Source organism: Halyomorpha halys, unplaced genomic scaffold (assembly GCF_000696795.3).
Source record: "Halyomorpha halys isolate HHAL.00 unplaced genomic scaffold, Hhal_1.1 Scaffold841.1, whole genome shotgun sequence".
Lineage (NCBI taxonomy): Eukaryota > Metazoa > Arthropoda > Insecta > Hemiptera > Pentatomidae > Halyomorpha > Halyomorpha halys.
The window spans coordinates 295,080-308,478 of record NW_027108805.1 but is presented as its reverse complement, the minus strand read 5'-3'; the positions used below and the strand labels follow the sequence as shown (position 1 = coordinate 308,478).

The 13,399-nt window shown below is 31.3% G+C and overlaps 1 protein-coding gene across 4 annotated transcripts in view; it reads right to left on the bottom strand.

Moving 5' to 3' along the window:
* Positions 1 to 13,399, bottom strand: part of LOC106686584 (serine/threonine-protein phosphatase 2A 56 kDa regulatory subunit gamma isoform) — a gene marked incomplete at its 3' end in the record, with an annotated part of 114,886 nt that overhangs the window by 91,194 nt on the left and 10,293 nt on the right. For 3 of the 4 annotated variants that reach the window (XM_014429968.2, XM_067047127.1, XM_014429967.2), the window contains 1 exon segment: positions 12,941 to 13,127. In XM_014429968.2, coding sequence (XP_014285454.1) covers positions 12,941 to 13,127 — 187 coding nt within the window. 4 annotated transcript variants of the gene reach the window in all.

The following is a 13,399-nucleotide window of genomic DNA, read 5'->3' as shown; positions in this document are numbered from 1 at the left end:
AAAAATAGTTCAAATTCGGTCCACCACAGAATAATTAGAAATCATAAATTTGATTTGACAATCTTAAAACTTTGAAAAAAAAAAAATAATAAAAAAGAAAGTAGTTCATAGTATGAATGAAAAATGTAGTGTATTAAATTTTAAAACTCATACAGGAAAATTACAGAACCATTATACAGACATCATTAATAAAAAATATATAAAACATTTAAATTGATAAATAAAAATGTACATCTATTTAGATTCCAATAATTATTAAAAAAGGGAGAACAAAAAAAAAAAAATAAATCGAAGATAAATAAGTAGATTGGTGGGCAACAGAAAGCAGACATGGATTAATACTAATACTTAGCAAAATAGGAAGTTTCCTTTTAAATGTTATGTTTTAAGTAATTTTTTTTTCATATTAGACATAGGGAACATATAATTATTAAATATAGGAATATGTTGTTTGTATAAGATAATAAAATATATTTTATGAATTCAGGTTACTTAAAAATTGTGTGATCATATTTTTCAATATTTGTAATACAGTTTTTATCTCAAAGTAAAGAGTAAATATAGTTAAACAGCAAATACTATAGATGCTATGATCATACAAGTCAACATTATACTTAAAGAAAAAGAAATAAGACAAAAACATGTGCGTCGCATGGGCAACCCATTCTAAAATTTCATCTTAAAGTAGTTTTTTAATTAAAGGTTTATATATTGCTGTGACAACGGTAGAAGGAGACGAGTGTAAATGAACTGAAATGACCTATATGTTAAATATGTTGGAAATAATATTTTCAGTGAAGCTAATATTATTTTTAATAATAAAGGCTACACCATCGGAAGGAGTCAAACAATCTCTGTCATTACGTGAGATTTTGTAACCTGAGATTTTCAATTTGACGTTTTGGGATAAATGTGTCTCAGTTATGCAGGCTATATCGATGAATTCAAGGAAATTTTTTTTTAAATTTGTTTAATGTGATTTATAACTGTACAAATAATAAATACAATGAGTAAATATGTTGCATGTTTCATTCACACTTGAAAATCTTGGGAAGAAACCACCCATTGGTGGTACTTCAAACATTAATTTAAATTAGAAGGTCCCGTGGCCAACTTCTTTTCAGACGCCTCGGAGGATTATCAGGGATTGTTAACGATAAAAGATTAAGAATTAATGGGTTAGGATGGGTAAGGAGTTTGGAATGAAAAGACGCATATCTGTTTTGGGCCAAATCTGCAACGAATGGGATGTTAAGGTCTTTGTGGATGAGTTTATTTGTAACGTAATAAGGAGCATCAAGGATTTTGGAATGTAAGAATTGGATGCGGGAGGAATTTGATGGTTTTGGTAGAGCCCCAGAGCTCAATTCCATGTCCAAATTGGTATGATTATCGTAGTGTATACTAATTGTTTGTAGTGAATGGGAAGTTTAGAGCGTTTGTCAAGTAAGTGTTGTAGCAATCGGAATCTACGAGCAGTTTCTTGTCGTTTCAGTCTCGTGTGTGGATTCCAAGTAAGTCTCTTGTCAAGATGGAGTCCTAAATATCGAATCTGTTCAACAGGCGTTAGTGGAGTATTTAGAAAGGATACTGTAGGACAGGAGGGAAGAGGTTTACGACGGAGAGTAAAGGTGATCTGATGGGATTTGTGAGGATTTATTTTGATTCTCCAGTTTTGACACCATTCTTCAATAGATGTTATGTGTGTATGTAGTGTTTGTGATGCATTAATTGGGTCGTTGTTTACAGACAGTATACATGTCATCAGTGTATGTTGTTAGGACTGTGTTAGGGTGGGTTGGGATGTCAGCTGTATAAACCGTATAAAAAATGGGACCTAAGATACTGCCTTGAGGAACACCGGCAGACTGAGAAAAGAGAGATGAGTAGGCTAGGTTATGATTTACTTTAAAGGTTCTATCAGAGAGGTAGGAGCGGATTATAAGGAAATATGTAGGGGGTAGGAATTGACTAAGTTTATAGAGCAGACCTGGATGCCAGACTCGATCAAAAGCTTGTTCAACATCGAGGAAGACTCCCGTGCAGTACATACCACGCTCCAATGTGGAAGATATGACATCAACCACTCGATGACTGTTGTATGGTAGAATGGGATGTTCTAAATCCAAACTGGTGGTCAGGAATAGTAGGATTTTTAGGAGAGAGGATGGAATTACTATTGGATGTTGTGATAAATAGTATTAAGTATTAATAATTAGTAGTAGTAAGTAAGTAATAGTATTAGTAGTAATAAGTATTGGACGTTGTGCATCTCCAACGTTGATCTTTGGCATTGTAATCTCCTCCAGCAATAAATCATGGACCAAAGAACCGGAATAAGGAGTCAAGATGGATATAGGAAAGGGAATTACCTGGAGAACAATATACAGCTGAAAGTGTAATGTTAAATGGGCGAGAGGATAAGCTGACGGATGTTGATTGAATAATATCAGACGAAGTGGTAGGAATAAGGGAGTGAGGTAAAGATTTATGAATATGGATACAAGAACCTGCATGGGATGTGTTGTCAGAGTGATCTGTTCTATATGTAATGTAGTCTCGTATGTAGAAGTAAGAATGCTTTGTGAAATTCAAGGAAAATTTAGAATTCATTTCTTTGAGAAGATATGCCATGAGCCTTCCATTTTAAAATTTTTAATTTTCTTAATTCTGTACCCATATACAAAAAATAAATATTTGAGAATCAATAAAACAATATTTGATTTGTAGTAAAGCACAGCCAGTCAGGAGAGAACTAGTAACTGTAGATAAGCTGTTATTTATAACAGCTCGTCCATTCGTAAAAAAGACGCCACTTACATGGATAAATGGGTCATTATTTGTGGAAATTGCGGTTACCATTTATTTTGTTGTCTTGATTGACTGTTAATTGAGGTTTTTGTCCTTGTTGCTTTAATATTGAGCGAGTAGCATCAGCATATGAAAATTTTAAATGAATTCTGGTAGCCGGCCTGTTTGAATTATTCTGTTATATGAGTACTTGGCACAGGAGGTGAGTTTATTTTATTTTTTAAGGATTGGTAATATTTACATACCTTGAAGTTAGCTGCATGCACAAGTTCATAATTTATACAAGATGGCTTATCTGTAAATTTGAACGGGCATTTTAAGAAATAGTGTTAACCTTTACACTTTACACACCTCGCTTCTTAATGCCAATAATTTTTTCTGTGACCCTATCTCTAGCAGTTTGTACACATTGGGATATCACTGTTTTTATGTTCAGGTTCTACAGTATTTATAGCAGAAAATAAATTGTTAAGTTTAAAAATATTATAAGCTTTTTCATTATTTTTAATAGATACTGAACATAAAGAAGTAGATTTTCTAGATCTTTATTCAATATTCTGGACATGTATACAACTTCAAATTGTTTTGATTTTAACTCGGCCTTAGATTCCTCTTCCGTAATACAGTAGGGAACTTTTCTGATAACTGTGTTCAAATATTTATTTTTATTTGTAGAAAATGTGTGGTATTCTTTCTATTCTTTGTTGAAATATTTAGTCATAGTTCTATAGTTGATAACAAAATTTTTGTGTTATTACCAGTTAACTGGGTTGTGAAGGGTCTGATACATAATGCATTTAAATCGTTTGTAATTAGAGGCATTGTGTAATAATATAGGAGGTATTTTTATGAAATTTGGTCTAACATTACGGCTTTTATTGTTGTTATTGGATGAAAGGTCAATTTCCGATAATTGATTAAATGAACTGCCCACCCTCACTTTTAAAGGAGTAATTTCTTGATAGTATTTACCCATTTTTTTAACAGGTGATTGGGACGGGTAGGTTCAAGATTTTTTTTATTTGAAATGGATTCGTCTGTATTTTGGTATACATCCCTATTATCATCAAATAAGTGTTGGAGATTCTGGGACAGTCCGAGTAAATCATTTAATTCATCGCCTGATTGCATTAATTATAAAAAGAAAAACCAAATGAGAAAAAAAACAACATTAAAATTTAAAAAATGTAAATGCCACAATAGAACCACGCTCAAGGGAAGTTAGAGGCCAACTTTTTCTTAAAGTATTAGTAAATCATGCAACAAAAGCAGATTGGTTTACTGAAAAAGATTTCTCTAATTAGAATCAACTTCTAATACAATACTAGCACATATTTGAAAAGGTGCAAAGTTCTAGCTTGCAGGCAGATTTGTTATCTTAAGAACCACCCAGCACCACTAAACTAAAATACCTGTGGTAGTTAGAATGACATTTAGTAATCATACAAAGATTATAGCAAAACTCCACAAAAAAAAAAAAAAAAATCAATAACATAAACATAAATTATAGTGGTAAAAAAACTATTTTCTATGTCTACTCCACAGAGGATTTTGCTAATTTTAAAAACTAACTAAAAGAAATGGAGTTCCAATATCACACCTATACTCTAAAACATGAAATGAAAACGAAAGTAGTTCTCAAAGGTGCCCCTAGACTTTCCAATGCACGACATTTTAAAGGATAAAAAAAGTTTACAAATTTAAAAATGATAAAAAAAAAATCTGATGGCATGGAAAAAAAAATACCCTTGCGGGTAGTGATTTTAAACAATTAAGTACATTAAAACAGTAACAATGTTGTAATTAAATGAGAAAAACACATGTAAAAGTCTTTAATCTAGTGTTATTTGTGGCAAGAATTCAATCATGTACTCAAAATTGCAACAAAACACCCAAATGTCTCAACTGTACCGGAGAACACTCCTCAGGAGAATAATCATACTAATAGACAGATTTGTACCGAAATGTTGTTATTGTCATAAAACAACGCTTCTCAAATTTTTAAAAATGCTCTAAATTTATTAGAAATAAAGAAATTAGATTACATAAATAGCAGCCAACTGTCAATGAAGCATTTTTAAACCTAAGTTCAAACTAATTCCAGCTCTTGGTAGATTGATTTTTAATCAAAAATATTATGTCCAAATTAATAAATCTACCTCCAATACTTCACCTATTGCTGTCAGTCTTCCATAGTGTTCCTGTCAGTCACCAACATTATTTAATCAATTTATTTAATCCCAACTATTTATTCATATATCATAATTCATATAATACATCATAATATTTATCCAACTGTTTATTTAAATCCTAAAGTAACAAGATCTCCCATATGCCAATAATAAAACTCTGAACACACCTCTTTTTCATCAAATAGACACAATAGTTAATTGCTTACAACAAAATTTCAAAAAAATAAATATATATAGACTAAAATAGAAGTTAAAAATCAATCTATACTTTTAACAAAGCACCGACCACATATAAATAATCATACTTCCATGAACTCAACTCTCATTCCAGGGTTTCAATTTAAACAATACCTTGGCTTAACTCAGGAGAGATCTCTTAATTTCACAGAACACACCAACAGAAATATAGATAAAGCAAAAAAAAATTTAATGTTTTCATATTTTAATAAAAATCAAAACTAAGTTCACAGTAGACCTTCAAAAATACATCTTAATGCTTTTAAAGTTGGGTCTGCCATATTGATTTTTGGGGATTAGTGATTAAAAATTTTATTTCTGGAATTTTCCTGTTGGTCAAAGGCTAAAAGTTAAACAATTTTCAATTTACTATCTCGGCTGGGAGTAGATTAGAAGAATAGAACAGATGAGAGAGAGAGGGTGAAAATGTGATATACAACATGTGAGTGAGTGAGTGAATCAAACCAGAGGTTGCATAGTATTTAGATTCAAAATGTAAGGTACTCACTGATAACACTAAATTTGATGCCCCACAGCTTTTATTCAAAGGATTTTTAATTTAGAACAGCTGCTTTAAAGTTTTTGAACAGTTGATTCCAACCGTATTCCTAGACCAAATTTATAATGTAAGGCACCTGTTGTATACGTAATTTAATGCTCTTTAATTAATTATAGAATAATGGCTATAGCAGGGTGTACCTTTTAAAAGTTATAGACCAGAAATTGACTTAGTTTCTTTCAACTAAAACTAGTTTCTTTGAACAAAGTTAAAAAATTTGGGGTTTCTCTTTCCCTTCCTCTCACCCAGGACTACAACTTGGAACCTGGCAAATTAAGGATATTATTATCTGATATGAAATGAACATATTAAAATCATTTCCAGCTTCCCAACACTAATTTCCAACAGGGAAGAGAGGGCTGAAAGATTTAGGGTAACTGATCTATAATAACAAATTTAGGAAAGATAGATTCTATAATCACATCAAATAGGTTTTCTTCCCTTGATTTTGCGGATCTACTACAAACCGAGAAATAAAATTTATACAGTGACAACATTAATCAAGATCACTCTTTAACAAACTTTTCTCTTAGGAAATATAAAGCTATGCCAACTAAAAGGCTGCGAACTGTTTACTCTTTGGACAATTCCTGGGACTCACTCCCTCTTTCATGGTCAGAAATTTCCGATACAATACTTCCCACTGCCAAAAGTTCTAATTATAATAGCCCACACAAAAACACAACAGAATCCAAATTCATAAAATTCCCTAATTCATTAATGATGAAAATACGGAATTCATCGGATGAAAATGAAACAGTCAACATAATAGGTCAATCTTTCTACACCTTTGTCTAAGAAAACAAACAAATCATAAATAGTATATCACCATATCTGGAAACAACAACACATAACAAGGAATAGAGTCTCAATATTCCAAAACTTTCATAATATAACACACATATATTTCTATTTTATCAATTATATTCTATCATATCACGACCGAAACTGATCAAATGCATCAATAATTTAAACATTATCCAACTTAACTGCCTGAGGATTAATAATAAATTTCAAAAACTAATTATTTATATGGATATAAATAAGGTACATATCGCGCTGCTGCAAGAAATGTGGTTCAATAAAACAAAGAAATACGAATCAAGAAATTATTCTGTAATAAAAAAGCATAGGAATGATAACTATGGCAGTATAGGTATTATCACTCTCAACTCAATAGAATACAAACGAACGATAATAGATAATATAGGTCTTATCATAGTTCCAGTACAATCTACTAACTTAGATTCTCAAATTTGTTTCATTTCTGTATATATTCCCCCGTCAAATCAAGCGCCTCCCTTCTTCTTCTTCTTAAATCGGCGCTACAACCCATTACTGGGTCCTGGCCTCCTTAAGCAGCTTCCACCAGTTTAATTGGTTAAGTGCAGCTGCTTTCCAATTCCTCACTCCAAGCAGGGTCCTCAATCTTCTTCAACACCATCCGACCATCAAACCTTGGGCAGCCTCTTGGCCGTGTTCCATGTAGGCGCTCATTGAGTAGTTTATTTGGGATGTCATCAGTCCCCATCCTTGCCACAACACGGCCTGCCCAGCACAGCCTACCAATTCTCACAATTTTTCCAACATCAAGCGCATCCTACTTTGTTAAAATTTTATCAATTTCTGATAAAATAAACGACTGCTCATTAATCATAGGAAGTGATCTTAACACCGAATCCAAATTTTATGGCAGCTTAAGAGACTCCCCAAGATGCAACATAATAGTTGAACAATTATCTCAAAAGCCGGTTGTACTACTGAATGAATTTGGCAAAGCTACACGACTCAGAAGTCCAGGACACAAACCCTCCACCACAGATCTTACTTTTGTGAGTCTGGAATTATCACACAGAATATCATGGTCAATAACTGATGAAGCCTTAGGTAGTGACTTTATTCACAGCTATTAAATAAGCTAGAAGGAATTTAAAAAAAATTAATCACGATTTATATCTCATGCAACTTGAAAATTTTAAGCCACATCTGGTGAATAACCCAAAAGATTTAACCACTTTGATAAATCAAGCAGCAGAGATGGCAATACCGCCAACTAAATACTATCTTTGGAAAGAGTTCTCCCCAAAACAAAGGTGGAATGAGATCCTGGAGAAGGCCTATAAACAAAAGATTGCATCAATAAAAGATTATAGAAAAAATATGAATATAGAGAATTATTAGATAGTGAGAGCTAACATTAACAAGGTAAAAAACTCATAGGGCAAAAAACGATAGCTGGAAAAAAAAAATTTATCAGCACAATAGATCCTAGCAACTACAAAACAATGTGGAATAAAATTCGATGCTTTCAAGGGAAGAGGTCTTCATCATCAAGGAATCCAATAACCTTAAGTAAAACTAAAGCCAATTAATCTAATCACCCTCTAATCGCCTCATACAGTTCCCACCCTCTATATCAAGTTATTCGAAACGGCACCTTATACATTCCAAAAGTAGGAATCATAGCCCAAGAAACAAAACATCTATTTAACACACTTTCCATCAACCCCAGACCACTCTACCTAGGTACTCCCATTCCAAAGTCTCAAATTACCATAAAAACCATTCCAAAACTATCAAAATTTGGATTCTTGTTGCATAAAATTTAATGCTTGAACTAAATTTTCATATTATAATCACACAGGAGTAAATAATGTATAAAAAAACAAAATGAAAAGTAAACACAAATGACAAATATTCTTGGAATGATATTAACCAGTGGTTTCATGTAATTATGAAACAGTCTCTCAAGAATAAGCTCGTTATAGGGAACATTCGGTGCTACTGTTTTTAATTTAGATTCTCAGTCAACCTGTAGCAGTTCATTCTTCTGCCTACCTTGGTTGTGACTTCTGAGAATTTAATTTTTTCTCTCTTTTTTTTTATATATAATTATACTATGTTACCTATATATATTTTTTTAAAGACAAATTTAACGAAATTCTTATTGGAAGAATATAGATTGACCACATGTAATATATAAAAGGAAGATGGTCCGGGTGCAGTCAAAAGAATTCAAATTGTAATAAAACTATTGATTGTGAACCAACGTTTCGTCCTACTTTGCAGGGCTTCATCAGGGCTAAAAAAAATATACAAACAACTAAACTAATGTAACAAAGTAAAATAATAGATAACATAAAATAAATTAATACTAAGGTGTGGCTAAATATGATTTAAAATATATGAGAATTCAGTCAGTGTTATACTTTGAGTAGTGAGGACGCATTTATCGGATCGAGCTCCAGAGGATTAAGCACTTGTATCTACAAGTGATAAGTCACATTTTCATTTATTTATGTTTTCTTTTTTTTTTCAATGAAGTATATATATATTACTGTATTTCTTTGTTTAGTTTGTTTTTCAAGTTGATATATTTTTTTCTTTTTTTTAAATTTTAATTATTAAACATAAAATCAGACAGTATGTCCGAATCTCCCCCTTAAAACGAAAAAAAACAAACAAATTTAAAACATGTTACAAAAAAAACAAACGACATAAAAGAAAAATGTATAAGAGTTCTCATAATAAAAAGAGACAAAACGGATGAAGAGGGAAATTCTTCAGATTTCAAAAAAATTTTGCCGAAATTTTTATCTATAAAAGTATAAATAATTTGGTTGGAGGGGTCAAATTTGCTAAAAGATTAAAAGATGAAACCCTTCTAATCGAAGTTTTTACAGATATGCAATTGAAAAAACAAAAAAGATGTGGACCAATGTTAAATAAAGTCACATGGTAAGTTGAACCAGAGCCAAGGTGTCATATGGTGTCCCAATTTAAATTGTTGTACACTAGATGAAATAAAAGCACAAAATGTAGAAGAGGTTAGATTAACATACTTTAAAAATAACAAAAAAAATAATAGTAATAATTACCTTATAACATTTAATAACCTCACTATTCCGCGTGAAATTAAAATAGGATTTTATAATATTACAGTAAAACAATATATTAGAAGCACGATTAGGTGTACCGTCTGTATGCAATTTGGACATACAAAAGCGACATGTAAAAAAAATCCACTTTGTCATTACTGTGGGGAAAATATACACGAAGGAATACAGTGTGAAAAACCTTTAAACTGTGTAAATTGTCCTGGTGAGCACGAGTCTTTTTCAAAAATGTGTCCAATTTTTATTAATGAAAAAGTAATTAAGACTATACAGGAGACCGAAAAAATAACCTATGTGGCAGCGAAGAAAAAATATGAACTAACATACCCTTACCCGCACAATTAACTTTTTCTAATATTGTTAAAAATAAAAAACTGTAAGTGTTAGCGTGCAAACAGAAGAACAAGACAGAAGTAATTTTATTAATAAATCGTCTGAGACCACTAGTAGATCAACTCTATTTAACATAAAACGCAGTCTGACTGTTGACTACGAACTCCCCACCATAACCCAACCTACCCCCCACTATACCCTCCTCTCCTCCCATGATTCCCTCTTTACCCTCTCCTTCTCCTATGATTCCCTCTCCCTGTTTCCAGAATTTCTTCAACCACTTCTCCAGGGTTGGATAAAAAGTCCATGAAAAATCAGTCTTCCATCTGAAAACAGAACAAGGCTGAGGAAGCTGAACCTCCTCCAGATTTTCCAAATCTACCTCTTCAGAAATAACCACTAAAAACGAAATCTCTGTTCCCCACAATAGTACAGATAAGTCACAAGGAGAAAGGACGAAAGTCAAAGAAATAACAAGAAGTCAAACACAAAAACAGAGCCAAGAAAAAATGGAACACGATTAATAAGTAAAGTAGAATCAATATTTTCTTTCACTTTTCCTGTTTTAAACTGATTATATATTTAATAATATTCTATATTTATTCTGGGATTAATACCTTTAGAATAATATACAGGCGTCAGAATTAGGCTTTAGAGCCTTAGAGTGAAATATAACAAAAAAATAAATAACAATAATTAACAGAATATATAAAATAAGAATAGAACAAATAAAGTAAAACCATAAAACATAAGATGACAAACACTTCTGATAATAAATAATACAAAACAAAAATGATAAAAGTCAAATATAATTAAACTAAAAATAATAAATGGAAAGGTACAATTTTAAACTATAAATTAATTAATGGAAAATAATAATAAAATTAAATTAAAATGAATAAATATTGCCATACATTATATACTACCTTATTTACAATGTATACCTGTATGTGTATAATATAAAAATTTAGTGCAAACATTAAATTTTATGCAACAATTCTGTGCGGCCATAAGAGCTCAACCCAGACCATCTTCCTTTTATATATATAAAAAAAAATCAATTTGTCTGATCGTTATGAAAATACCTAAACATTTTTCAAAATATTAATATGGGAATGAGACTTCCCAATTTTCCACTTCTTTCATCACTTTAATTTTATTAATTCCATTTTGTACAATTACTTACTTTATGTCATTCTGTTTATATTTCCTTTTTTATTTTCTGTATTCATTCATCTTGTTCTGTTCTTAGCCCTGATGAAGGCTAGAAATTCTGGCTGAAATGTTGGCATGATTAATTAAGTTATTTCAACTTATTTGTGTTATATTTTGACCACGCCCCAACCATCTTCTCCTCGTATAAGTCATCCATGGTCAACTATCTCTCATGATTTTTAATCAAAGTTTTTCTACATTGAATTATTACTTTTTTGGTCAATGGAATATTAGTATGTAAATAAACAATTGACAAGCTAAGCGGAAGAACATCATTTGTGAAATTTTAGGGAAATGAGACTCTCAGTCTCACTATTACTTGGCAGTAATCTGTCAAGGCAGACAAATTATACCACCTATCTTGGTATCAAGCTAGACTCCTCGTTAAAAGTTCCCATGCAGAGAAAAACACTTCAAAAGGAACCAAGAGGTTGGGTTTGCTATAAATATTAATGGGATCCGAATGGGGAGCCTCTGAGGATGAGTTGAAACTAACCTATAGCGACGCTATCTACCAGGGACCATCCGCTTTAACATCATTAGCACTTTCCACCAAGACGAGCTTCATTTCATTTCACCTAGGAGCACCACTTATGTTTTCCTTAGTCAAATATTATATTGATTTATTTCTTAAAATATAAATATTTTTTTTAAATATTAACATGTAATTACCATTATAATTGTAAATATGTTGTAAGTTTTATCAGAGCATTTCTGAGAGGTAAGCTGTAGCAAATTTATCAAGTCTGCAGGAGGGAAGCAGTGGAGTTCCCTAGTCAGTCTGTGTTCCTTATAAGTGACTGTGATCCATCTGACCTACTCCATGAGTCAATAACTGCTTTTAGAGCAATCACATATATACTTGGGTTCTCATCTTCATAGAACCTGAATAAAAGATTATCTTCATCATTCGTTATGCAGCATATTAGACATGACCTCCAGCCAGTTGTATGACTGTCCTTCGTCTCGAGGATATAAGAAAAGTTTAATGCAAACGAGACCAATCGGTAGAAATTCTTGTGACTTTATTGGGCTGTGAGAAATCAACAGAAGAGCCAAGTGTTTGTGCAATAGGCAGAAAAATAAATAAATAAGGATTTACATAAATATCCTGCTATAGGAGTTTCTGACTAAGCTATAAGTATTTAGAAACAATTTCATAATTCTGAAAATAAATAATAATCAGATTACTATTCAGAAAAAATGTGCTATGAAATGAGACCATAATCTCCTATATTAATCATAATAGCAATTTTAGTCCATTAGTTTCATTAAAAAAAAAAAAAAACTGGCAGTAACACTGAAACTTGATTAAAACTGGTGCAGCATAAGTTCTAAAACTACACGAAGCATTTTTGAAATATGAATGTGTGTGCGTGTTTACAATATCTTATGATACCTCTTTTAAAATAGAAAAAGTTATAAAACAATTACAATTTCCCAATTATACATTTTACTTAACAGACAATTAAAAGTACCACTCATAGATTGACACATAAAAAATAATTAGTATCACTCCTAGAAGAAAAATATAATTTTCAAAAACAATTTTTGAATTAGTAACAGTAATTGATACATACTTTCATCACTAACCATACGATATTAACACATGAACAAAAATGTTGATCAGCACTAATAAATATCATATAATAAAACATCATACAAAATAAAACTGCAAAATCATAAAATATTATTACCTTTCAAAGGTGGAAGCTTCTTCAGCTCTCTGTTATTGGATATATTGAATCTTGATGAATGTTGGCGTTTCTCTTTTTTTATCTGTGTGCTATTATTTATTTTTCTTTTACTGATGGGTGGAGGGAGACTACTTGATGACACTCTATCAATATCGGCTTTGTCATTACTCATGGCTGATCGGACAACCTGTTAAGGACCAAATTTACATTTTACTAAAAATATGCAAAAATCATAAACATGTAGGAATAAGTGTGTGTATAATGTAATGGTAGAGCTGTATTTAAATTAGGTATTTATTGTTCTAAATTAGCAATGAGTTAATTTAATTTTAGTATTAGTGATAGTTTATGTAAATTTATCAATAAATTAGTTTGTTTTATATTTATTTATCAATTAACACATAGATGACTCTCAAGATTTGTCACCAAATCTCATTTGTTCAATATTCAATTGTTAAA